The sequence below is a fragment of the Erpetoichthys calabaricus genome, chromosome 12 (assembly GCF_900747795.2).
Source record: "Erpetoichthys calabaricus chromosome 12, fErpCal1.3, whole genome shotgun sequence".
NCBI classification, from domain to species: Eukaryota; Metazoa; Chordata; class Cladistia; order Polypteriformes; family Polypteridae; genus Erpetoichthys; species Erpetoichthys calabaricus.
The window spans coordinates 47,962,926-47,990,456 of NC_041405.2; the positions used below are offsets into that span (position 1 = coordinate 47,962,926).

General features: G+C 36.6%; 1 protein-coding gene across 7 annotated transcripts in view; it reads right to left on the reverse strand.

The window, feature by feature from the left end:
- arhgef9a (Cdc42 guanine nucleotide exchange factor (GEF) 9a) overlaps positions 1-27,531 on the reverse strand; it is a 135,789-nt gene that overhangs the window by 54,874 nt on the left and 53,384 nt on the right. The window contains exon 1 of one of the 7 annotated variants that reach the window (XM_028815467.2): positions 13,637-13,905. The exons of 3 other annotated variants lie outside the window; for them this stretch is intronic. In XM_028815467.2, coding sequence (XP_028671300.1) covers positions 13,637-13,657 — 21 coding nt within the window. In that variant the 5' untranslated portion in view covers positions 13,658-13,905. Of the gene's footprint in view, positions 1-12,759; positions 12,779-13,264; positions 13,538-13,578; positions 13,906-27,531 lie in introns of those variants that run through there. 3 more of the 7 variants (XM_028815468.2, XM_051935219.1, XM_051935220.1) reach the window with 3 other exon arrangements.

Sequence of the window (27,531 nt, forward strand, 5' to 3'; positions counted from 1 at the left end):
GTCCTTGTTAGGCACTGAAAGAACTATAAAAAAAGGATTTACTACAATATAATAATTATTTACAGAACACTCTGATGCACACAATGCAGATCATTTATTTGATCTGAATGGATTATCCCTCATTTTGATTGCAGATTCCCAGCTCAACAGACAGAGCCACAGAGTAGGTCATGATGTATAAAAACTTACCTCTTCTATATATTACATGTAAGTCTTCACTGGCACATCATATTTGTGCTCAATTCCTACCTATTTATTTCTTTTCTGACCTACAGATTTCTGTCATTGCATTACATGAAGCAGCATCTTTTCAAAAGTAATAAATGACTAACAATCCAAAATTACATTCAGAGTCAACATTTACAGACTTCTGGTTACTGAATATTTTAGATTCCAATAAGATTTTCTCTTCCTGTTGATAAATATGTTGTGTATATGGACAGTCCCACAAATGTACTGCAGCAGTCTGAGCTTTAATTGTGTATCTCTGTACTGTATGTCTATCTGCTTTGCTTGGAGTTACAGAATGCATATCAGCTGTCATTGAAAATCACACCATTTTTCAACATTCATGTTTATGCACCTGTTAAGCCTGACTGGTAGAAAGCAGACAATTTGCTTGCTTGACTGCCTGATTTCATTGTTAGTACCTGAAGGTAAAGTGCTTCCAGAAATAGGTACCTGACCTTTCATCTGTGCAGTAACTAGGCTGAAGAAGTATTACTCACATCCACATATTCATCATTAAAGCAATCAAAATTTTTAGAGGCCTAATTAAAAGAATGTTATTGGTTTTTAGTCAAGTTATTTTGTATATAGTTAGGAGATGCTGAAAAGAGAATCTCAATCAACTGTCAATACTACTTTCGTAAATGAGCACAGAAATAACATTATCCCAATCAACACAGCCAGATAAATATCACAGTATAGTGTAAACCATTCTCTAAAAGAGTCCAAAATTGTTTGTTTAAAGCATTGCATTAGCAATATAGAAATCTACCATTCCCATACTACTGTTACTTTTAATCTTAAACTATAACGGAAAAAAGAAAACAAATAACATCTGCATCAAACCATGCTCACATGATCTAGAAGATGGATGAGGGGATAAAGTTATACATCAAGACAAGCACACGTATATGAAATTGTGCTTAATGTACATTTTTTGAGGCTCATAGTTTCTCAGTATACAAGAAGCAACTCTTTCCAATCATACATGCAAAAAATAATGTTCAGTTCTTAATTCCTCACTGGGATTTGTCTGTAAAATCTAGTCATAAAAAAGAAAACAGAACCCTTATCAGGTAAAAGAGAGAATTAGCATTGAAATAATATTCACTACTCACCGAAACTAAAATTCAATAAAACACAAATACAAATTAAACCTGAATTAGTTCATTGACTGATATATACATTTGGATCAAAGAGGACTTAAACCTGCCTAAAAAACATTTTACTACTAGTGTAATACTTTATAGTACATGTAGTAACCAGGCAAACTATAGTGTGCTTAAATTTATAGTCCAGTAAATACTTACAAATGAGGGTCTGAGTGAATGTACAGTCTGTACAATGTACAGTGCAGATTATTAAAACTGACTTAAATTCAGTGTATATAGTCTGGTGTGTGCAGATAAATACAGTTTGAAAACTCTGTTCCCTAGTGTGGATAATACAGAAAGGAAGACTGCACCTGACTGCTTAAAAATGATTCTGTACAAATAAAATAGAACCTCTGTGTGTATTCCTGTCTTTACACTTATAAGGACAAATCAAGACACAATTTCATTTATAGAAAGAAACATTACCTTTTCTAGGTCATTATCTAGCTTTAGTCTATAGTTTATTTTCTATTAATAAAAAAGCAATCTCAAGTCAAAAACCTATGCACTACTAGTTAAAGTGAATCTAATTCAGTTCACATTTGGCTTATGCAGATGAAACAGATGTTGATATTAGTCTCTAGTGTGGGTTTAACAGACTTAACACAATACAATAATGTCAAATTGAATTTATAAGGTTAAATAATTGTACAGTACATTTGATATAGAGCTTAAATTATACTTAGAGCCTACAGTCCCATTTTACTCTTATAAAATAGCATGAATCAGACTTTACCTCTATTTATAGAGAAAAAATAGAATCTGTCCCATTCAACACTTCAACTTATGTCGACTGTTCACTGCACAGTGTCCTGCTAAAATAAAGTATCTTCAAATGCCAAGAAAAAAGCTAAACTCAAGACTACAGTATGAATTTAAATACAATGAAAATAAGTACTGTATGTCTTCTCATAGATCAAAATATATAAATATATATTTTATAATTTAAGCAATCACATGTATTTGTTAATTGGAATTATTCAGTATTGTTAGAATTACCAGTGGATTTGTTTTTTCTAAATAAGTTCTGTCCATTAAGTAAAAGCTTTGGCTGAATGCTATTTAAAGGATCAACAGTAATATCTTTGTTTTTTTTTCAAGTTGTTAGTAAGACACAACAGGTGTTTTTTTAGTTTTGCTTAAAAAAGTTTAAAACCTGTAATTAAGCAAAACAAATGGAGGCTTTCTGAAGATGTGCCTCCTCTTATCTAATATCTTTCTTGCTTTTAATTTATCCCCATCTTGTTTATCATTCCTAAAATTTTAGTAAGTATATTCTGCTGAGTCTACCTGATTTACAATGTTCACTAGATTTTGCGATTTTTTTTTTTATATTCAATGAGTAGAGTACATAATTTTCTCACATTCATTGTACTTTACAGGATTTTGTATTCTACATTTAGAGTGTCTTGCTCAGGGAGTGTACGTCTTGAAGTCAGCATGAAAGTCTCAGTCAGATGCAGAGGGCAGAGGAGTCATTGCAATCTCTGAACATTTGATTCACTTCAACTAAAATGATCTGTTTGTTTAAAAATATCAGCGATGTGCTTTGCACTACACAGCTCAGTCAGTCTTTAGTCCTGTATTCAATGCTATGAAAATCATGATTCATTCAAAGGATCTGTCTATAAAATGATAAAACAAGAAATACTTAAGACTATAGTCCGATATATAAATAAAACATATCCTAAGTCTATCTGCAATTCAATTTATAGAAATAAATCAGCACTCAAGTCAGTCTATAGCCTGACTAGTGTTTTATAAAAGGAGCATACAGTAACTGCAGTTTAGTCTATATGGACAAAATATAGCTACACAAAGTCTATAGTCATATTTTCTATGAACAGAACATACATCACTATTTTATTTAGTCTGTACAAAAATACAGAAAGTGTCAGTCCATTCTAAGTGTTCCTTTGTATAATAAAGCAGAACTTACCCTGAAGCTCAAACTATGTCAATAAAGTAGACTCTGAATCTGTATGTAACCTAGCTTTTAGTGAACAACTGAACAAACAGCCATCTAGCGTCATTCTTCAATTATTACCCAGTGTGTATAGGATAGCAGGGTGGAGCAATATTTAGGGCTGCATCCCATGCAATTCCAGAGTTTTGAGTTCACATTTCAGACTTGGTAACTGTACAGTATATGATGTCTACAAGATTGTTTGTATCTGAATGGGGTTTCTTCTAGGCATTTCACTTTTTCCCCATATTCCAAAGATGTGCAGGTTAATAAACGGCTGATCATGTAAGCGTGTTAGCATGTTAGCATGCCCTGTAGTGAACTGCTTGCCCATTCAACACTGATTCTCACCTTGCCCACTACAGTTCTGGGATAGGCATAATCTTTCTGTAACACTGAACTGGATAACCAGGTTACAAAATGGAGGATTGATAGATAGGTTTAGAGTTTAATCTAAACAGAAAAAAATAACACACGGCATAAACTCTGTCTTAATGATTACATATTCTTGTGGTAAAGTTTGGTCTATTCTGCTAAATTTTCTGCATTAATCAAATGAAGCTTGACTATTGTCTGGTCAATAAAACAGAGCTTACTATAACCTACCATTAGTATGTGTGCTAGTATAACAAGGATTATGGCCGAATCCGAATTGTTATCCAAAAACTAAACTCTGTTTGCATTCTGGTCTGTATAGAAAAAGCAGAGCCAGGGTATTCCACCCAGTTTTTGAACAGTGACTTTCAGAAACATGCCAGCACTAGACATGATGTCAAAAATGCCTTTAACTTAAATATGGCTGTACAGAACCTCCAGAATGAACATGACAGCTACTGCATCATCAGAACAAGCTTGACAGAAACTGTTTAAGGCCAACTATTCATGAGTGCTGTGCTAATATTATTACAATTATTAAGAGTTTAAAAAAAGTAACATTCACGATAAATAGGCTTGTAAAAGTTCAGTAAATTGACAGAATGATGATTCTGTGACTAGCAGTTAGCTTATGTGATGAGAATGAGTTGAACCGATGATACAGCAACTTAACAGAGGTAACCATTCTGTAAGAGTCATACACTGAAGCAATTTCCCATGTAAATTAGCATGGACAGAATAACGTGAGTATCCATGAATACCACAGGCATGACACAGACCTAATCAGGAATCAGAAAGGGAAAAAGTCTATTTGTTCAGCCTTTTACCCTCTAAATGCTTAGCCAAAATAGTTTTGGACTAAAATAAAATTGTTGCATTTTCTAAGCACTACACCACTACTTTCTACTGAGCTGTGACTCATGATACATACAACACAAACAAAGATTTTTCCACATAGGATTTTCAATGACTTTTCACAGAGATTTCCTCCAAAAAGGAATCCGAAATGATTGTCATAAATTCTGCAGTGAGGAATCATGAAAGCATTTGCAAAGAAAATCAATAGCTGAATCAGTATGGGATCTACACTACTTGCATTGCAAATAGATCTCACTCTGTTAGGACTATAGAAAGAGATTTAATTCACCTTACTTTCTACATACATTTTTAAATGGGGTTTTCACAATTCACCAAGATTAACATTGACTTTGTACAAATATATGTTTACTGAGGCTATAGGATGGACTTTGTAAATAAGATATCTTTCAGTAAAGGAAAAGGTAGGCTGTATATTACCAGTCACATATTGACTATTTTCAACATAATTCAGCATGAACAGAGCAAGCAGAGTACTTATAAGTTGATAAAGTGATCTCCTTCAGTGCAGCAGCATGACAGATTGTATAAAAAATCTACAGCAGCATAGAATCAGCACTCATTTTTATGAATTTTCTTTCTCCTTGAGGGTTCGACACTGGTTTGGAAAGATATGTGCAAAGATTAGCTACACTGTAGGATCTGCTCTAACTCTGCAATGACATCTTTTTCACTGAGGCATTATTAACCGCAATAGGTACTCTGTATTAACCATCTAACACATATACTGTATTTTTTTCTATAAGGGATTCATCGCAATGTTTGTGGAGTGAATCCTTTTGGAGAAATGATGAGTGCCGGCTGTGCAAAAACATACTATATGCAGTCTACAATTACAAATGTTCATGTAAAGAATTGCCTTCCAATAGGCACATATGGGTTAGACATTGTCAATGCTTTCAGAAAAATGCTGAAAGTCTTTAGTTGTAAAATAAAAAAAAGTTTATAAGCACATTACTCTATACTGCATTCAGAATAATTATTTATTTCTGTATACTGAACTCAATGGCTGTTCTCATGTTACATCCTTCCACAAGTCACTTTACATATTATGTAACTGTTTTCAGGGGGTCATGTGAACTGTAATATTGCTGATCCTTGCATATACTGTACCTCTATTATATCTACTTAAAATGAAGACTTGCCAAGCTTCTACGATTTCATACATTTGTATGCTAAAATCCAGTTGAAGAATATTCACAGATTTGTTATATAAAGTTATCTTCTGGCAAAGTTTTAGAAGTTCAAATACAAACATCTTAACATCTGAGGTGTCTGTCTGCTGAGTTTACACATTTTGTGGTTTTAGAAATGTATTATTTGGTTACATTAAACTATTGTCTTCAAAAGACAGTACAGCATTGTTTGTGTGGAAATTCAAAGAAACAAAAACAGTGCTGGAGCGCCTTTCAGGTCACCCCTTTCTAAATTGCAGACATGACAAGTTCAGACTTCAGTTTATTCAAAAGACTGAAAAGTAAAGGATTTTAACTGTCCCTTCATTTGTGGATGCTATACTTTCTTTGTGTATCTCTAAATATGCAGTTATCAATACAGCTAATTTATGCATAACTCTTGTATTGCAAATCTCTTGGTCTTCTGGAGTGGCATATATTTATATAATACAGGTTCTATTTATAAAACACATATTCATTGCAGTTCATATATTTTCCTATCAACAGTTTGACTGTTTGAATTGCAGACTCTTAGAGATTGTACTGATCTGTACACCTCTATTATAAATACTGATATGCTCTCCAGTGCAATTTTGATTTTTTTGATACTTGCAGCATTCTTTATCTTCAACCTTGAGACCCTAAGAGGACTGCAGACCATTGTGCCAAGCAGATGCACTGTGTATTAAGCTGTCCATCCAGCAGAACACCTATAGAGAACATTTCTTAATATATTCAGGCTGCTACCTTAGGTGCCAGGAGCCTGTGGTGGCACTGCTTTCTGTGAAAATATACGATACAGAATCCAAACAATGAAGCCAGTCAATATAAATTCCCTGGGGAATGAACCACTTCCATAAGTGCCAACTGAAATATTTGGACTTGTGATGAGCATTCAGAAACTAATGAAGTATGGTCAGAGAACTGCAGTAGGCCTTTCTGAAATGAAGATACTTGACTTGAATTCATTTACTGTATTCTGCTTCCCACTAGATGCAGAACTATTGATTTTTTTAAATGCTTTATGCAGATGTCAACTATGGGCAGAACTCTCACTCATAAGAAACACAGGCAGCAGAATGCCCAAACTCTCACCTGTCTCACATGTACAGTATGTGCTTTTAGGCTAAGAAACAAATTGTCATTGAAAGATAAAGGATATTGTTTTACAGTCCTCTTTTAAAAAAGCAAGCAAATAAAATATATGAAGGGCATGATTAACAAATAAAGAACCTAAGACAGAGACGGAATTTAAAAGGTGACAAACACAAGGAAGACTTTTAAAACAGAGGACAGATTATCACAGTTCTAATATGTACAGTATGAAAAGAATCTTAGCCTATTATAGACATTCTGGGAATAATGCAAGGAATAAAGAGTTTCAGTTCAGAGCATAATACCCCAACAACAGGAAATCAGAGCTATTAATTATAACATGCAAGGCTGTATTCTTTGAGTAAAAATTGTAATCATGATATGGATCTGCATCACTGATCCTAGGATTAATAAACCATGTCTTAATATGGCCATAAAAGCAACACTAAATAACTTTAACAAGTTAGCTCCTAAACAGCTGAGATGGATTTCTATACATATGGCTATTTGATTATATCAGCTTTTTGATTAAACTTTTTTTTTAAAAAGAGACCTCAAATAAAAAGAAAGAGAAAATAATTAAGAAAAGCAGAAATTAACAAAGATCAACCCTTGTGTGGCCAGCCAATACTCAAGATGAAATTGTTTGTCTTTATTTGGTAGAAGACATAAAAAGGCCACAACCACAAAAGCTCTAGACACAGAGTTGGTAAATGTAGACCAACTTAGAACTGAGAAACAACAGAGGACTCATTGAGAACCTGAGCATGATGTTCAGTTTACACTGAGAAGGAGCAAAGACGTTTGCCTGTGTGTGTTTCTCCTCAGTGAAAGGGACTAGCCACTGAGTTCAGACCTTAAAAGAGGTAATAAGGCACTTTATACAGCAATTGCTGAGCTCAGAGGGTTACACTACAGACACCTGGAATGGGTGAAGAACTATTTTTTGTGCACCAACTCACAGCTCAAAATGAGAAGATCAGTTTTAAGGAACTTTTAATTTTGGATTTATATCATCATTATGAGTGAATGCAAAAGTGAATCTAATTTCTAACTCATGTATTCATTTTTTGGGTGTGGTAGTGATTAGTTTCAAGAAGCTTGATTACAATACCAGTCCAGGCACTGATTACTGTAAGCTTATTCATCCATTTTATCTAACTCAGTATTTAGACAACACAACCATTTGTGCTACAGCCTCATGTCTCCAGACTGCTGGGCTTGAATCTAGGCCAACCACTGGGCTTTTCCCTCTTTCTTTCTTTCTTTCTTTCTTTCTTTCTTTCTTTCTTTCTTTCTTTCTTTCTTTCTTTCTTTCTGTTTTTTTTTTGTTTCTCACATTCCAAAGGTGTGCAGATTAGGTTAACTGCCAAGCTTAAAAAAGTCCTATATATGCTGTTTGTGCACGAGCGGTCTCTCTTCCTACAATAAATATTGTCCAATGCTGCCTAAAGAGACTACTGCCACTGTAATAATGAGATGGATAAGTCAGATCAAATAATGAATGAATGATTTCATGAAGGGGCACAGTGCCTTGTTACTGTATTGATTTGTTTATTTCATGGAAACGGTAGTGTATATTTGGAAGTTGTCAAGGATTTAGCGATTATATACCTCAAGGTTGGGCTGTTCATGTACTTCTGTAATTTGAAAAATAAATGACAAATTCATTGTCAAAATGTGTTTTTTAATACAAGACCTTGTAATAAATTAGCTTGTCAAAGCTGAGACACTGTAATTTATTCAGGTAGGCTAACGTTTAGAGGCTAAACTACACATTTTAGTCATAGAACATCTTTCTAAACCTTGACAAGTCCAAAATGTTAGACGTTAACAGCAGATTATTTCAGATTAGTGCCAGACCATTGACAAATTTCACTTCCTGAAAGTAAGATAACAGAGCAAAATGTTAGGGACTGGGCAAGCCAAATGATAATTTGAGAACGCATAGGTTTATCTCAGCGATATAGTAACAAAAACAAGAACTTAAATTACAGTATCAAAGACAAATAGAAATAAAAATCTGAATATAACCAGAATGATAACCAATGGAAGGCTTACCAAAAGTAAAAATCTGAGCATTCAAATGGTGGATAACCAAAGTAATAACCCGATAACAAATAGACATAATGAACACTCGGTAATATACGTAAGCATGCTTTAAATAAAACAGCAGCATTGTTTTTGCCAAGAGAAAAGGCAACACGACCTTTAGAAACATAACTGGATCTCCCATTCAATGTATGACTCTGCCCGACAGCCCTGCGGGTATTCTGATGGCATTGAACAAAACCTAGATGCAAGCGGGCAAGGATGTAAAAGGCACTTTTTTTCTGTGGAGAACTTGTTTATTTATCAAGGTCATTGGGAATCAGCCACCCAGTAAATCATTTCTGATAAGCAACTAGCATAGTCCTTTCCTGAAAGCTGCTGCTATTTTTGCTAACAAGTTAAATTATTTTACAGAAGTCCATTTTCAGCATTGCAGATTCTTTTTCCGTCTCTGGCACAGGAAGTTATGTAACACACTTAAGTCCCAGATTCTGAAAGCTAATAACATTGGAGATCATTGCTCCCCGAAATGTTGACTTTAGCTGAGACATGTGAACCAGTGTGTTCATAGACAAACAGTGGACTGATTGGTAGGTGATGATAGGGGGTTTGGCAGGGCTGGGGGGGGTTTGGGGGCAGTCTTTACTATACATCTGAACCTTTGCCAGCTCAGTGAAATTCTTTAATGGAAACAATTGAAGACTTTTTTTAGCAGGACAATAAACATTAAAAAGCAACGCTTCCATTGACAAATGTCTTGCTTGTACTCTTACGAAAGGCTACATAGTTGAAAAATAAGCTCTTTGAAATATCTACCAACTCACAAAGGCAACTACACAAAATCAGACAAATCTGCTGAAACAGACACACAAATAGATGCATGCTCTCTCACACGTGTGCGCTATTGCCAAAGAGTCCACCTTTGGCTCACATTCCCAGAACATTTCATATTTTTAGCTCCACATGATATTCTATGTGACAGATACACTGCTGGCCATTAAATATTCATGCTTGTGTTAAAAAAAGAAAGACAAGCGGCACCTCGCTGCTGGGAACAAGCCTTCCCAGACCTGCCGAGTAAGGTTTCAGAACAAAAATTAACACAGCAGGTACTTCACAAGCTCTGTGTCAGTGGAGATTCTAAGGCAGACTCAACAGAAAGGCTGGGTAAACTCATCATTACGTGGTCATTTTTGGATAAACTACAGTTTTCAAAGTTAAAGAAAAAAATGTATTACAATTGTAAGTGTTCGTGCATCTTTTAAATAGTTAAAAAGGTTATTTCTTTTTGTAAATATTATGGCCAATTAAAATTACGTACTGCATCATATAAAACATAAGGTCTTACAGTTGAACTAAGTATTTCTTTGACTAATTCTTGACTCAGTTGTCAATCAGTCATGTAGCAGTACTATTGATTACCCGTAATATTTAGCTGTCATTCAATAATACAGTGTGTGTGAAATGAAATATTAGCTAGGGAATAAAATTATTCCAGTGTTTTTATATATTAAGGATTTACCACTTTATAACAACATATATAATCTCTATTACATAATATTCCAACAATATGACTATATAAATATGACTGATGTCAAAAAAGTATTATCTTCATGAAATTCAGTCTCCCTTATATTGTGAGCGCACATTATGACATCACATACATCCATCAGCAATCTTTATTTTCTATGCATATAAAAATCCATGTTATCAATAAATTATGACCCAGCTGTGACTATTATGAAACCAGTCTGCAAATTTTCAATTCCCTTGTTCTTTTATGACTTTTATCGTGTGAAGAGTAAGAGATACCTCTCTGCTTGTATATTTATTCTTCAAATACCTGTCTGAAAGTGATATGTATAAAATGTGAATTTGTGCACCTGTATCTGTACAAGCACAGAAGAACATTAAATATTATAAGGCATCTTATATGCACTCTCTCTAACCCTAAAGAAAAATAGTCAGAAATTGTCTCCTCCACTGTTTTTTAACATGGTAACTAAAATTGCACATCTGAAGATGCACAAAAGATGTTGGGTTTTGACAGAACCCTGCGAAATATTGTGGTAACAAGCAATGTTAATAATTAAAAGACAAAAATCTGAAACATTACATATAAAAGAAAATGCACGTTCATGACAGACCAGTTATGGTAGATTCAAACTTCTGACCATTTACATACATTGCGACTGATGAATTTCACTTTGCACAAGTGACCACTAGATATACTTTTCAATCAGAGTTTAAATATAAAACTTTTGTCTTTCTAAACTTTGGTAAAACCAATATAAGTTCTGCTTCACCCATATTACAATTAAATTCCATGGTCCTTTCATCCTTATCATCTTTATTTATAAGGTGATTGTTTTGACTCGTCATGTATGGTATTTGTCAATGGTGTGCTTATTTGTATCACATCTTTTTCAATATTTATTTATTCCATTTCATTGCATAGAATTGATTAATTCTTTATTATTTTACGTATTGATTGTGAAAGTGTGCAATATTCAATTGACACGAATTTAATAGATAGATAGATAGATAGATAGATAGATAGATAGATAGATAGATAGATAGATAGATAGATAGATAGATAGATAGATAGATAGATAGACAGACAGACTTGTGCTACTGAAAGAAAAAGTGCTACTTTGTGTAAACTATTCACAACATTTCTGTGGCTGTCCATTGGACAACCTCGCCGCACCTGGCCCCACTTCATTTCCTAGACCATATTCGCCAGTTGTGCGCACCGTAGAATCCTGCTTCTTGCCTAGAAGCTCACAGCCTATCGGATCCCCTACAGGCATGGATGATGTTGTTCAGTAGCCTCTCTGCCAGAAATGGGAAGTACCTTCGTTGGTAATTCCCTAAAGAGCAGCACTCTCCCATCGTGTCAGTGATATTAATAGCTAATCGCTCTCACTGTTTTAATATAACTTATTTTCTTCCATCCAGTTGAATCAGAAAATCAAAACTGCCTCTAAATATAAAGATTTTAATTTGTCTATTAAGTAATGTGGGCTTAAAGACGAGCAACCGTTTGATGGGAACTGATAACCCCCAAAACGATATGCGCAGGTACTGCCAATTCAGTTTCCAAAATCGCAATTAATTACGCACATCACACGAAAACCTAAATTGTTACACGATTCATGTCAGTTTTCATTATCTATATGTTTTATTGATTGCAGTAACAAAAATCGTTCCTTGTATGCCTTTGATGACATTAAAAGGCAATATAATCTTGCAAATGTTTTTTTCAAATCCAAATCTACAAAACCGCTTGTTCCGTTAATGGGCATGTATACACTGGAACGGACTTCAAAAGAGCAACGTCTCTGCGTGGTATAATGTTTGGCTTCCTCAAAGTAAGACGTGAAAACCGCTTCTAGAAACAAACCGGTGGGCGTCACGTTATTGCTGCATCGTGTTCCAGTACCTCGTACGTATGTTTTTTCATGCACAGGAGATCTACTTAAGAGTTCTCCTTCCACTTGGGCAATTCCCCAAAGATCGGTGTTGGATTTTTTTTTCTTTGTACCATGGCAGTCCCCGTGCGATTAAAACCCAGGTGGGTATCCTATTACATTCAACAAAGATACAGTGAGCGGGTAGCGGCTAGTTCAATCCACGCCCCCACCCCCTTCCCCGGCTTCTTAGTTACACTATCACACCCTTGAGACGCCGAAGGGTATACTGTTACCGCCTATGACAGGTTGTTGTCACAATTACCGTTCCAAGAGGCCGTGGGTTACATTACAGTAGCCTAATTGCGTTACAGAATATGTTCAATACGGTGCCGCTTTTTCAGTGAACAGTGTATCTGGCTTACCTGTGAATCCCTTCTGATACTAAATGGGTCACGCTGTAACAGCTGACAGAGGCTCTTAGATATGATATCAGCATCTAAATGATGAGTGCACCTTTTAAATCCTGGAGATATGATGAGGTGTATAGTTAGTCCTTTCTAAAAAGATGTGGTCCCACAGTCGCACCCCTGTAGCTTCCAGTTACCTTCACTGTCACCCGCTGAGGTAAAGAAAAAGGCCGCAGCTTCGTCAGGCTGCTGTCCCCAAAGAGAAAAAAACGAGTGTCACACCACAGCCACGGGGTATCACTCACCGTACCCTAACATGGCGTAAAAGCATGCGATTAAAAATGCATGGACAGGAGTGTGGCAGTGACTAATTTTAGCAAAAAGAAAATCATAGCAAAAGAAATGGTTGCAGCAACCATAGCAGCCATGAACGCAGCAGCCAGCAGACACATACATACGTATATAGAAATAGAAAGGCACACAGAGACAAGACAGAGAGATTGAGGGAGAGGAGCTGTACCGCGTCATGGGTCAGAGCGTGTGGCCATTGCTGCGGCGCACAGTGGATCTCAGCGCAGACTGCCAGAGCCACCATCCATTAACGAGACCCCAAGAAGAACATTAAAATGACGTTGACCAGCACCAGCACCGCGATCACCAGAAACACGACCACGGTCTGTACGTCCAAGGTCATGGTGCAATGCAGGAGGCTGTAATACTCAAGATGCGGCGCTGGCAGGTTGCTCTCAGGTGCAAGCGTCCACGCATCCACCATTACACCATAATCACGCTGAACAAGAACACAAACAGCCTTTTGCTTTAAATTCTTCTTACTGTTTCTTATTGTAGCTCATTGTTTAAATCTCGCCAACAGAAGCATCATCATCCTCACCATCATCGTCCTCATCATCATCAGATAGAGTACCGTTAATGTCTCTTCCAGTGCGGACCCCGGCAGCGGCGGATCAGAGAGTGAGCGCGAGTGCGCACTGCTATGACGGGAAGGCGAGCGGCGGCAGCGGCTGCTGCTGCGGCATCTCTGAGCGGCGAGGCGAGGCGAACGGAGGCAGGGAGGAGATGAGAGGCGACGCGAGGGGAGGCAGAGAGGCGGCCCCGGAATGCTAATCACCGCCGGCGAAGGGACTGCCTCAGCTGTCAATCAGGCACGAGGATAGCCCCCACCCGCACGCGCGTCACTAGCAGGCAAGCAGGCACGGCCGCTTTGTGTATCACCTACGAACGAGTCGAAATCCAAGTCGATGTGAATGTTAAAAGTCCGGGACCCAACTGATATGTGCACTATTTGTACACGCATCCGGAACCGAATGATACGTTTATCACGATGGTGAGATCTGCGGACACAGATCCGTCTACACACGGTAGGAAGCGCTTGGAGGCAAGCTAACAATCGCACGCACTTTCAAGGCACCAACACTTGCTATGGAAAAAAAAAAAGCCAGGGTAAAGGAAAACACCCGCCATCAGCCGTTAAGCACACGATAAACTGTAAATGTCGTCAGTATAACAAACAGTCTGATGCTTTACGAATGCTTTAGGAGTACCATCCATCCATTATCCAACCCGCTATATCCTAACTACAGGGTCACGGGGGTCTACACAGCCAACACAGGGCGCAAGGCAGGAAACAAACCCCGGGCAGGGCGCGCACACACACCCACACACCAAGCACACACTAGGGACAATTTAGAATCGCCAATGCACCTAACCTGCATGTCTTTGAACTGTGGGAGGAAACCGGAGTACCCGGAAGAAACCCACGCAAACACGTGGAGAACATGCAAACTCCACGCAGGGAGGACCCGGGAAGCGAACCCGGATCTCCTAACTGCGAGGCAGCAGCGCTACCCACTACGTACTGAAATACTAGTATCAAAGGTGGCGATATTGAACTCTCACAGCTGTTGAATATATAGTATATAAGTTCTAATGCCCATTTTCATTTCAGTACATTACTTATTAATCAGTTGCACGCGGTGGTTTACCACTTTACCAAATCTTTTGGACCTTTAAATGATTAATGAAATGTGTACAAATAGGGGAACGTGTGCGCGCACGGGGCCGCGGAGGAGGTCTCACAGGAGGAAAGTCTCTGTAATTAGTTTGTATAAGACCAGTTCGATGGCTTCCTACAACTTGTTTAAAGATTAAAGAAACGCGTACCTTTTTGAGTTTAAAATTATTTGCCTGTCTAAAGTATAAGCAACCAAAATGACATAAATAGAACATTTTACTAATGGATTGGGGAGCTGGCTATTACTTACATTTTAACTGCAAGTGGAAATCCTGTATTTGCAAAAACATAAAACTTGTGCCTTTTCTGAACTTGCTTTATCCATTACATGTTGGAATAAAGCTGTCTCCTGGCCACAAAAGACACAAGGGCCGGTTTCCAGCTTGTATGCCAGTCCGTCATGGGATACACATCCATTTATTCTCACAGCTGACCATTTTAGATTTGTCAGTCAACCTGATTACTAAAATTTCAACTCTGCAGGGAAACCTGAATCCTCAGGTCCTTTAGCAATAAAGAACTGTCAAGGGTTAGGTGAGGTAAGTGTATTAGAAAAATGTGGTGTGAATTTAAAATACTATAAATCGAATTTCTCAGAAGTTTTCACAGAAAAAAATTGAAAACACACAGTAACTACAGGGAATATTAAAGAGGTATTCCATATTTTGGAGACAGCTAGAATAAAAAAGGCTGGAATCAAAATAGTGGAGAAATTTCTAAAGACTGGAACCGAGCAAATATTGTCTCATTATATAAAAGAGATGATCACAGTAATCCTAATAACTATAGGCCAGTAAGTTTAATGTGCATCAAAGGTAAATTAATAGAAGAAAATATTAAGGAAAGGATTGTTGACACATGTTAACATATGTGTGTTACAGAACAGTCAACATGTTTTTTTTAGAAAAGGTAGGTTTTTGTTTCACCAATATGCTCTAATTCAATAATAAGGTAGTAAAATAATTTCTACAAAGAGTAACATGATATTATTTATTTATAAGGTGCTACATGAGAGGATAGTGATCAAACTAAACCAAGTGATAGCTTAAGGTGGAATGTGTAGATGGGTGCTCCAACACAGAGAGCAATGTTTTTTGTTTGAGAAACCTTTTCTGAATTAGGCAATTTTAATATTGGTGTCCCCATGGGATCAGTGCTGGAGCCGCTCTTCTTTTTAATTTATTTTAATGTTCAAAGTAAAATGTTAAATTAGTTGGTAACACTGAAATATGTGGAACAGAGGATATCCTATAGTCAGCAGGATTAATTCAGATGAACCTGGACAGAATTCAGACTTGGGCAGATATGTGGCACGTTAAATTATTATAAGTAAATGTAAATTGCTACAGAAGCAAATATTTTAAATTTGAATAAACAAGGGTAAGTCTAAAACTTAAAAGCGTACCTTATGAAAAGACTTAGAAGTCCACTTCACATCCAGAGAGCGTACAAAGCTATTAAGAAGGCCAATAAGATGTTAGGTTAGGTTAGAACCACAATGTCTTAAATACTAATAAAAAGAGGTACAACTCAACATTGAGTCCTTGAGTGGAATAATTGTAGAGTTCTCATCTCTGTATTACAAATAAGAACAATGCTAGAGAAAATCTGGAGAATAATGACTTCACTGATTCTAGAACTGGCTTATGCACCATGAGACAAGAATTAGAAAGCTGAATCTTTTTAGTTTAAGCAAACTGAGATTAAGAGGAGAAATGACTGAAGTGTATGAAGCAAATTAGTACAGTAGATTCTCGTTGTTATTTTGAAGCCACAGTTAAGTGGAACCTTGTTAAGTGGAGTAAATTACGAAGTAGAGTTTTATAGAGTAGTACTTTGGACACCCTGAAAACACAACTGAATAATGTTTTGTAAAAATTAGATGAATAGGGTTTGACAAGCTATGTTGACCCAAAAGACCTGCTCAACAAAATTGCCCTTCCAAAATATGAACCACATCATGACAGAATACTTGTCCATCGCAGGACTTGCTTACTCTTTCACCTCCATTTAGCCACAAAGGGAAGTTTAGTTTTCTGTCAAGGTAACTTGTGCATTTTTGTGGTATATGAGGACACAAGACTACTAGGAAAAAACTTTACATGATGTAGATAGAAACTGAGTTGAGGTTTGAATTTGGGACTCTAAAGGTTGGACATAGCAATTCTAAACTTTGCCACTGTGCTGTCCAAAGTATTGTCAATTTTATGAAAAAGATTAACAAAGAGAAGACATTGGATTGTAGCTTTCTAGACTAAATGTTGTAAAAGAATGAATGCCTCACCAATAATCAAGACCCTAGTACATGACAGGTTTGGGATAATTATGTGTCATGCATCTAAACTTGTGTTTTTATACATTACAAATGCACAAATTACAGTTATCAACATGCCCTGTTAAAAAAACATCTATGAATAATAATGTTCGAATCAACTTCTTTTTTAAAGCAATTGCCAGACACTAGTTCTTTTGTCTATGCTTTCTCTTTCATGAAATATATAAAAGCTAAGAGAAAAAAATGTTTCACCCTCTTATGAAACAAAGATACAGTTAGGTCCATAAATATTTGGACAGATACAACTTTTTTCTAATTTTGGTTCTGTACATTACCACAATGAATTTTAAACAAAACAACTCAGATGCAGTTGAAGTGCAGACTTTCAGCTTTAATTCAGTGGGGTGAACAAAATGATTGCATAAAAATGTGAGGCAACTAAAGCATTTTTTTAACACAATCCCTTCATTTGAGGGGCTCAAAAGTAATTGGACAAATTAAATAACTGGAAATAAAATGTTCATTTCTAATACTTGGTTGAAAACCCTTTGCTGGCAATGATAGCCTGAAGTCTTGAACTCATGGACATCACCAAATGCTGGGTTTCCTCCTTTTTAATGCTCTGCCAGGCCTTTACTGCAGCGGCTTTCAGTTGCTGTTTGTTTGTGGGCCTTTCTGTCTGAAGTTTAGTCTTCAACAAGTGAAATGCATGCTCAATTGGGTTAAGATCAGGTGACTGACTTGGCCATTCAAGAATTTTCCACTTCTTTGCTTTAATAAACTCCTGAGTTGCTTTGGCTGTATGTTTTGGGTCATTGTCCATCTGTATCATGAAACGCCGCCCAATCAGTTTGACTGCATTTAGCTGGATTTGAGCAGACAGTATGTCTCTGAACACCTCAGAATTTATTCGGCTGCTTCTGTCCTGTGTCACATCATCAATAAACACTAGTGTCCCAGTGCCACTGGCAGCCATGCATGCCCAAGCCATCACACTGCCTCCACCGTGTTTTACAGATGATGTGGTATGCTTTGGATAATGAGCTGTTCCACATCTTCTCCATACTTTTTTCTTGCCATCATTCTGGTAGAGGGTGATCTTGCTTTCATCTGTCCAAAGAATGTTTTTCCAGAACTGTGCTGGCTTTTTTAGATGTTCTTTAGCAAAGTCCAATCTAGCCTTTCTATTCCTGAGGCTTATGAGTGGCTTGCACCTTGCAGTGCACCCTCTGTATTTACTTTCATGCAGTCTTCTCTTTATGGTAGACTTGGATATCGATATACCTACCCCCTGGAGAGTGTTGTTCACTTGGTTGGCTGTTGTGAAGGGGTTTCTCTTCACCATGGAAATGATTCTGCGATCGTCCACCACTGTTGTCTTCCGTGGACGTTCAGGTCTTTTTGCGTTGCTGAGTTCACCAGTGCCTGCTTTCTTTCTCAGGATGTACCAAACTGTAGGTTTTGCCACTCATAATATTGTAGCAATTTCTCAGATGGGTTTTTTCTGTTTTCGCAGTTTAAGGATGGCTTCTTTCACCTGCTTGGAGAGCTCCTTTGACTGCACGTTGTCTGTTCACAGCAAAATCTTGCACATGCAAGCACCACACCTCAAATCAACTCCAGGCCTTTTATCTGCTTAATTGAGAATGACATAACGACGGACCTGCCCACACCGGCCCATGAAATAGCCTTTGAGTCAATTGTCCAATTACTTTTGAGCCCCTGAAATGAAGGGATTGTGTTAAAAAAAATACTTTAGTTGCCTCATATTTTTATGCAATCGTTTTGTTCACCCCACTGAATTAAAGCTGAAAGTCTGCTCTTCAACTGCATCTGAGTTGTTTCATTTAAAATTCATTGTGGTAATGTACAGAACCAAAATTAGAAAAAGGTTGTCTCTGTCCAAATATTTATGGACCTAACTGTAGGCTATTTAAAAGTAATTTGGCTATGGTTTGGCAGTATATATTTTATCTAAGAATAATGGAAGAACTTGTATGTTTCTGACAGTTCAGTCATATAAAAGCACTACTCATACAGGGGGTGGCATGACACTTTTAACTATAATGATGTAAACCTGAAAACTAAAGATTAATCTCCATATTTACATATGAAGATGACTCGATTAACTCAAGCCCTGTGTTGGCTGAGATTGGCTCCAGCAGACCCCCGTGACCCTGTAGTTAGGATATAGCGGGTTGGATAATGGATGGATGGATGGATGAATATACTCGAACCAACAGATTAACAGTAATTCCTAGTTCCCTAATTTTCCTATTTCTGACTCCCATTAAAACTCCAGTAGATAAAAACCCCAATACATAAGGCCTGACGTTAAAGTACTATCAATGAACAGTCGAATTCACCTCTAAATTCTTTCATTCATGTCATTTCAAATCAGTTAAGCTAACTGGTATAGGCTGGCAAATAATATAAATAAATTATAAATGGTATCCATAAAAAACAGCAGTACTGTCATAGAAAGTTTGTTCAGAAAGTTCAATTTTTTAGAAAAAAATATCATACACTCTAACTAACATGCTTAATAAGAGACCTCTATAGTAACTTTCAGTAGAGTTCAATAAAAAGGACAACAGGACCCAAGGATCAGGAAAAGATTATTGTAAGTCAGTTGTTTAGAATATACAGTATATTCAAATATATGTATAATGTGAGATTTGATTTTCATAATACTGTAAACCACTTTATTTTATACACATATTCTCCCCACCTATTGGCTGTTCAGTTATTAATGGCATTATATGCACAGGTAGTATTAAATATAGTAGGTAGACAGTTAAAATTAATTGTTTATTTTTGAGGTTCAACAAACAAATAATGTTAACAAAAAGTAAAAAAGTAGGTGATTTTGAAAACAGTGTGCTAGTGGAGGCCAGACATACTGTAATTAATATGTCACAAAATACTACCCTGTTAGGATTTATATTTATTAAAGCGCCATGGATGTTCTGAAAATCAGTCACAATCCAAAAAGGTGCCTACCTCAAGCTGCAAACAGACCCTGGATTGAAGGCAGCATCAGGAACTGATAATGACGTGTGCATATTAGCAAATCAGTCTGTTAACAGCTGCATACACCAATGTGCTGAAACATGCATACCACAATCCACAAAGAATGGGCAAATATTTTTTACAGGAGTGCGAAAACCAGCAAATCAAACATGATCCACCACTGTCAGTGGAATAAAGAAAAATGCATTTGCTGCGAGCTTAGTAAAATAAACGTTAAATGTGGCCACTGTTAGGAAAACCAGGCTATAGCAAAAACTTAAACTGTTAGTATTTGTACTGTATGTATGTGTGTGTGTATATATATATATATATATATATATATATATATATATATATATATATATATATATATATATATATATATATATCATTTATTTGGTGAAAAATAATTTTTAAAAATTGCAAAGTGGGAAATGTTGCTTATGGTCCTTGGACTGAAGAAAATAGCAGAATGATTTCGATAACTTGACAGTGTAAAAAATATAAAGTTTTGGGCACTCAGTAGTGAGCTGAAAATGTGTGACACAGAGATCCCTCAAGCATGAATAAAGATGTCAATTTGACCTTTTAAAATGTTACATTAATACAAAGTATATTAGGCATCACTTTTAAAATATTTGCCTGTATATGAAAACACTTAGAATAGGCACAGATGTACAAGTTATCGTATCTTGCACATTCTTATAAATGAAAAAGAAATGAAATTGGAGGTTTTTCTTTTTTGTGTATAGATTAGATACTAAAGGCACATATAATGGTATATCAATTTAGTCATCATATTACTCAGTCACCCTTGGGATTATTTATATTAAAAAAATGCCATAGCAGCAAAAAGTGATCACATAAATGCTTCAAAAAAACATTTTTCCCAGAACCTCTCAGGTAGGTTTGCTGTTTATAAAAAGCTTCCCAGCAACAAATCTTATTAATTAAGCGAGTGTTCTACACTGATCACTGATTGGGTTTAGTAAGTAGTTCTGCGCCAGATCATGTTGACCTCTGTGCACATCACATCTGCACAGGTTTAGCTTTGAGGTGACAGGGCAAATTTAGGTGATTACACATCTTTCACAATGTACAGCCTTCTTGTGAAAGGCTGTTTTACATGCTGTTTTATCCACTCTTTCCTCCTTCTTGCTGCTGTTGTACTGTGGATTATCTAAGAATAACCTGCTAAAATTTGTTACCAATTTTATGATAACTGCAGTAACTCCACATAATGTGACATGTATATCAAAAGGCATATTTTACAGAACTGTAGGGCATACATTTTTCTATACTGTATAATGCAGTGAAAAAGTATTTGCCCCTACCTGATTGCTTTCATTATTACAATTTTTTCACACAGAATGTTTTTAGTTCTTCGGTCAAAATTTAATATTAGATAAAATGTACCTATGTGAACAAATGGCAGATTTTACTTGTGTCATTTATGAAATAAAACAAAGTCATCCAACACTAACTTGTACTGTTGGTATAGGAAAGAATTCTTGACTCCTTCAAATATGTCAAGTTTTCAGGGTCTTGAGGCAGCAAAACATCCCCACACTGCCACCACCATGTTTGACTGTTGATATGATGTTATTACTGCAGAAAACGGTGTTTGCTCTACAATGGATATAATGGACTCACGTTGTTCAAAAAGTTACTGATTCGTGTCATTTATCCATAGTACCGGTACATTTTCCCATAGGGTCTGATGATCATTCAGGTTTTTTTGGGAAATCAGAGACAAGCATTTGCAATGTTCTTGGTTAGCACAAGCTTTCCTCTTGCTACTCCACAAAGAGATATTCTTACCCAATATCTTCATGACTTTGATGTCATGAACATTGATGTTTATTAAGGAAAAGTTAAGCCTTCAATGGTTTGAATTATTTTTCAGGATCCTTTTGTGAATTCCCAGATGGATTTTACGCTGTGTCCTTGGAGTAATTATGTCAGGCAGGGCTGTCCTGGTAAGGTTTACTACTGTTCCATGTGTTTTCTTTTTGGTGAATATGACTCTTACTGTGGTTTGGTGGGGTCCCCAAGCCTTGGAACTGGTTTTGTAAACATCTTTTTTATGATCTTTTAAGAAATTTGCATTGATAGTGGCATTATGTGCTGGTCAAATTTTTGTCCTGGCAATTTTATTGTGATGTAAAGGGTAAAAATTAATGAGATCTATTTTGAGCAGAGCAGGCTGTAACCATGCTTGGATGATTCTAATTACCTCTTTAATTGTTTTGATTTGTCTGTGCTTTAACTAAGGACAATTTTGTTCATTTGATAAATAAAATATGTTAAAACACTTGTTATTTCTTTACTCAGATGCCCCTTATGTAACATTAGGTTTTAGATGAATACCTTCAGTTGCAAAAATTTGCAATAAGAGAGTAAATTATGAAGACGACAAATACTTTTTCATAGCACTGTAGCATACTGGTCACTCTCCTCAATGTAAAGATATTTCTTTCTTGGAATAGCAGGGCTAAAATCTTGGCTTTGGTTATTTAACATATCTGAGAAGTCAGCTTTGTAGAGATTTAGAATATATGAATTACCTTTCCTAGGCTCCCAGGTCACAGATTGCAGTTCTCTGTGGTTAGTTTTCCCTTATCATCTGAAAATATTTTGGGGGCATTCATGGGTGAGAGGCTTGTTTTATAGAACCTAAATACTGACAAATGCCTTTCTAGAATCTGCAAGTATGGAAACTATATGCAATTTACAAAGATCAATAAGCAACCTGAAAAAGTGAAATTCCAGGTTACTTGTGCCATCAAAGGTAAGAAGCTTGTTTCCTGGGAGCTGCAATGATGACATCAACTTGATATGATATGAAAGACTGACAGGATAGCTTCTGATTTTCACGTTTGATAAGTTAAATCCTAGGGACCTATAAGAATAAACTGATTTACCAAGGCTTTGAATTTGGAACCCTTATGCATAATTTCAATTTGTGGTTCAATCGATATTCTATGCAATAAGGTGGTGCTGTAAGAATTCAGATATCATATATTTTTCTAATAAATATCACTCCAGTGTGAATTTTATGTGCAGGGATTTTGGTGGTGTGAATATTATCCCTACTAGCCCTTGTAAATTTGGTCTGGAGATTGTCACACAAATCTATGATAGTACTCAGTAGGGAGAAAAGAATCACCCTTCAGATGTTTCCACCAACATCCATATCTGAAAACTACATTCTTGTGAGATATAGTGAAACTTCATAGTTAAGGTGTCTAATTACTTGTTTTATGAGGACAGACTTTTCCCTTTAACTAGCATTTATATAAGAGTTTTATGCAAATAATATCTAGTCAATGAGGATCCATACGTGTTTTAATTTTTTTGTTTTCACCCAGCATCTTCAGTGTGGTATTTAGACACCAAAGGTCACATCTGCAATTTAAAATCCTGAGGGTATTAATGTGCACTAGATAACATTCATATGAATTGGTCGGCATGCGCACCAAGGAAATCCAAACCAAGTAGTTTCGGCCATTGCATCGGCGAACCACTGTTCTGCCTGCTGCTTCATGTGATTCTTTCTTGCTTGTGGCTTTTAGTCTCTTTCAGTTCCCTGAAAATATTAATTTTGCAATATCAGGCCACTTTGAAGATTTAATTTCCACTAAATATGTATATTTTTCTTGGATGTTACATTGTTACTATACAATTCAGAATTTGTTTAGTCTTTTCTAGTCATATTAAGTAATTGAAAAACATTTCTAAATTTTGTTAATTGTCAAATTCTTTTTTCCTCTCATCCAAGGTGCAGTCACTAAAACTGAATCATTTTCTACTTACAATCAATATAGGGGAAGGGTGTAGACATGCACATTGTTTGGCAACAACTGGTAGATTAAAACTAAGTCTTCAGTATGACCTACTGGTAAAGAATCTTCTGGGCAGTACAGCACAACACAGATGGGTTATTTAGGTTTCATTGGCCACAATTATGCATTTCATTTATCCTGCAATCAGCATGAATCCTGTAATATTAAGACACTCTCAGTAGTGGTGACTTCTAAATATCTGGAGAGCACAGGCAATCCTGAAATCCAGCTCATAGATCGTTTGAAAACAAGTTGAGTCATCACTGGCGGCCTTACATATTTTTTAGTTACTCCATCCTACCTTGCTCTATCTCTATATAGCATATAAGTCACACACAATAAGACCCCACAGATGCATTTTACTCAATGACCACTTAAAATATTGGGAATTATGTGATTTTTTTGACATGGGATAGAAAATATCACTTTAAAAGTGATAGATTCAGTATGCAAGAGGTAAAAAAGGAAGTTAAAGTCAATAAAAAGTACAAATTTAACCCTTTGCAGAACTACTGCTGTCATCTGTCTCCCAAACTGAACTATTCAATAATCCTGTGAGGTTTTGTTGTAATTCAAATGAGTGCAGTAGTGATAGCAATCATAACCATTCGGCTCAGCTAGATTCCCAACAGGGACTCTAGAAAAATTAATTAAAATGAAAACATGAAATTAGTAATTAAACCTAAACTTTGTAATTGAAAGTCCAGGAAGTTGTCAGTGATAAGAAAAAAAAAATCTTTGCTAATTTGGGATTATTGAATCACCAATTTGTTTAGGTCTTTTACATAGAACCTTTAGGTCCTCCTTACCACTCTCTCTGACCTTTGGATCACTGGGGCTGGTCTCAGATGGTTTTAAACCAACTTTTGGGTACATACTGAAGTGTGTCGTGGTGAGGATAGATGTCAAGGGTGCACTAGGCAAGCATAGGGTTGTTCCAAGGATTGGTACTGAGTCCTCACCTCTTCTATCTATACACATCTCACTAGGCCCTATCATCCTGTCCCATGGTTTCTCATATCAGTGCTATGCTGTTGAGACACAGCTGTAGCTATAGTTCCCTCCAGAGGACACACTGTATCAGCTAGAATCTCGGTATGTCTCACTGATATCTCAACCTGGGTGAAGGATATACATCTCTAGTTCAACCAGGCAATGTCTCCATGTTATCAACATCCCATCACAGTTCATTATCATTAATACCTCCTAAGTCACTACACAACCTTGGGGTGTTGATTGGTGACCACTTGTGTCCATTGTCCACAGTGCACCTGACTCTCAGTTTTTCAGATTGTACTATACAACGATTGTACTATACAACATCTACAAGATCGGACCATATCAAAAAGAGAATGCAGTTCAACTTATGGTCCAGGCTTTGGTCTTTCATGTCTGGACTAATGCACGTTTCTACTGGCAGGAATACTTGCATGTGCTACCAAAACGTTGCAAATGATTCAGAATGCAGTAGCACGTCTTGTGTTCAACCAGCTGATAGGGACCTATGTCACTACTCTTATCAAGTCACAACACTGGTTCTTTGAAGCAGCACGCATTGAGTTAAAAAAATTTTTTTGCTTACCTACAGAGTACTCAGTGGGTGAGCACTTGCTGTGTGTACTGTGTATGGAGACACTCATGAGGTCCTATTCTCCTTCTTGCGCACTAGTAAACAGTGTCTGGTGCTGTCACCTCTGAGTGGCATCAAATCTCAATCCAGGCTCTTTTTGTGTGAAGCTCTGAGCTGATGGAACCAGGTGCCTACCTCCATCCAAACTGTTGACTCCCTCAATGTTTCTAAGAAATGTTTGTAGACTGTTTTGTTCTGTGAAGACCTGTCTAATTTATAGTGACTTTGGTAGGTTCTTTTAACTAAGGAAAGACAAAATACTTTTGTGGTCTGTTTGGTGTAGAGCTTTTGTCTTCTGGCAATCAATTTTATAACCTTATCCTGTAATGTTTGTTCTTAAACAGTCCAGCTGACTGATGTTTATTCAATTATGTTGACCTCTATTGTAAGCCTATTTCATTGAAATCATAGGGTCAAAGCCATAGGAATACCAGCTAGAAATTCCTTTCCATGTGGAAGGGCATTGATCAGTTAAAAGTTGAAGTCCATGAGCCAGTCTCAGGTCACTTTGAATAAACAGTATAGTAATCAAAGTTACAAAATGAGCATGCTCTAAAAAATTGTACAGTAGGGAGATAAGACTACCCTAGGCCTTTCTGCACTGAGCCTGACGCAGCAGAAAACTATGTTAATTCAGCACCTATTGCAAGTGTGCAAAAACTACCTCTGTGATTCTGTTAGGTGATCTGGACAACTTTTCTTGATCTGGATGGCATGTTTCGTCTCTCTGCCAGTGCGCTTAAAAAAATCAGTTCCCATTCCGTGCACCACCCCTTTATATCTGCCTAATTTAACAATGAAGCGTTTTGCAACACTGATGAGTAATCACTGCTGACAGCATGCACCTCCGCGTGTTTTTTCATGTGTCACCTAATTACAGTGATTCTTCGGCTAAGGCTGAAAAGGGCTCTATCCTCCAGAAGCTGGAAGACTGCTAAAGTTCACATTTCTCACATATGCAAAACTGTCTTGCTGAATGTGAACCCCAAACTAGTTCCCGTGTAGCCTGCCTGGATGAATCACATTCCAACGCCTACACGGCCTTGCTGCCAGGCTCTCTGGCCGCCCTCGTACAGTGCGCATTAATCAGAGATATGAGTTACCAACTGTACTTTCTGCTCAACAACTTTGCAAGACAATAAAAGCACCCGCTGTAAGATGGTACCCTTAGCTATACATAAAAAAACTCACTCAGCTAGATACCTTCCCACACCTGCCCCATAAATGTAGCTCTGCTTATAGTAATACACTAGTTTTCACAAATACACACCCTGTCAGTCTATACTATGCATGCCATCACAAAATTTCACTTGCACAGCAGTGTGTTTTATTCTAGTTGCCACCAAGAAAGTATGGCTCAATATGCATTACTTACACATGCTGGTAGTCATTCATTACTGTACTATATCATTAAATAAAAAGGAATACTAAACTCAACCTAATGTATAGTATCTTCTAACTGAAAATGGAACTAGCAAAGATCCTCGGCTAACAATTCATCAAAACAAAACAACACTAATAAAAACTAAATTATAATGTGTCGGTATTTTAACTGTTAGCCATAACATACTTACTGTGATTTGCAGTATGCCTTCCTTACTGTGGTTCCCAAAATACTATTAATTCAAAATACTACAAATTTAATGATAATTTTGATGGCCACAAGAAGTTACTTTAAGTTATTCTGCACTGCTGCCAAGACATCATCAGTTAGTACCCAATTATGTTATTTTGTCTTTAGCCAGTTTTTAGTTTTTACAAATCATTGCCTTATTACGTCTGTTTTTAAAACAAGTACACCCTCACCTTAAAACACTCACTGACAAAAAACACCTCTCATGCAATCAATTGTCCAATACAACAAAACACCACTTGCTCAAACACAACCATAGCGGTAACTCTGAAATAGTACCTGTTCAGACATTCATTAAACTAAATAGCCCTATTGTCTCTATTGAATCCCTTAAATGGTTGCTGTCTCAAAGCATCATAC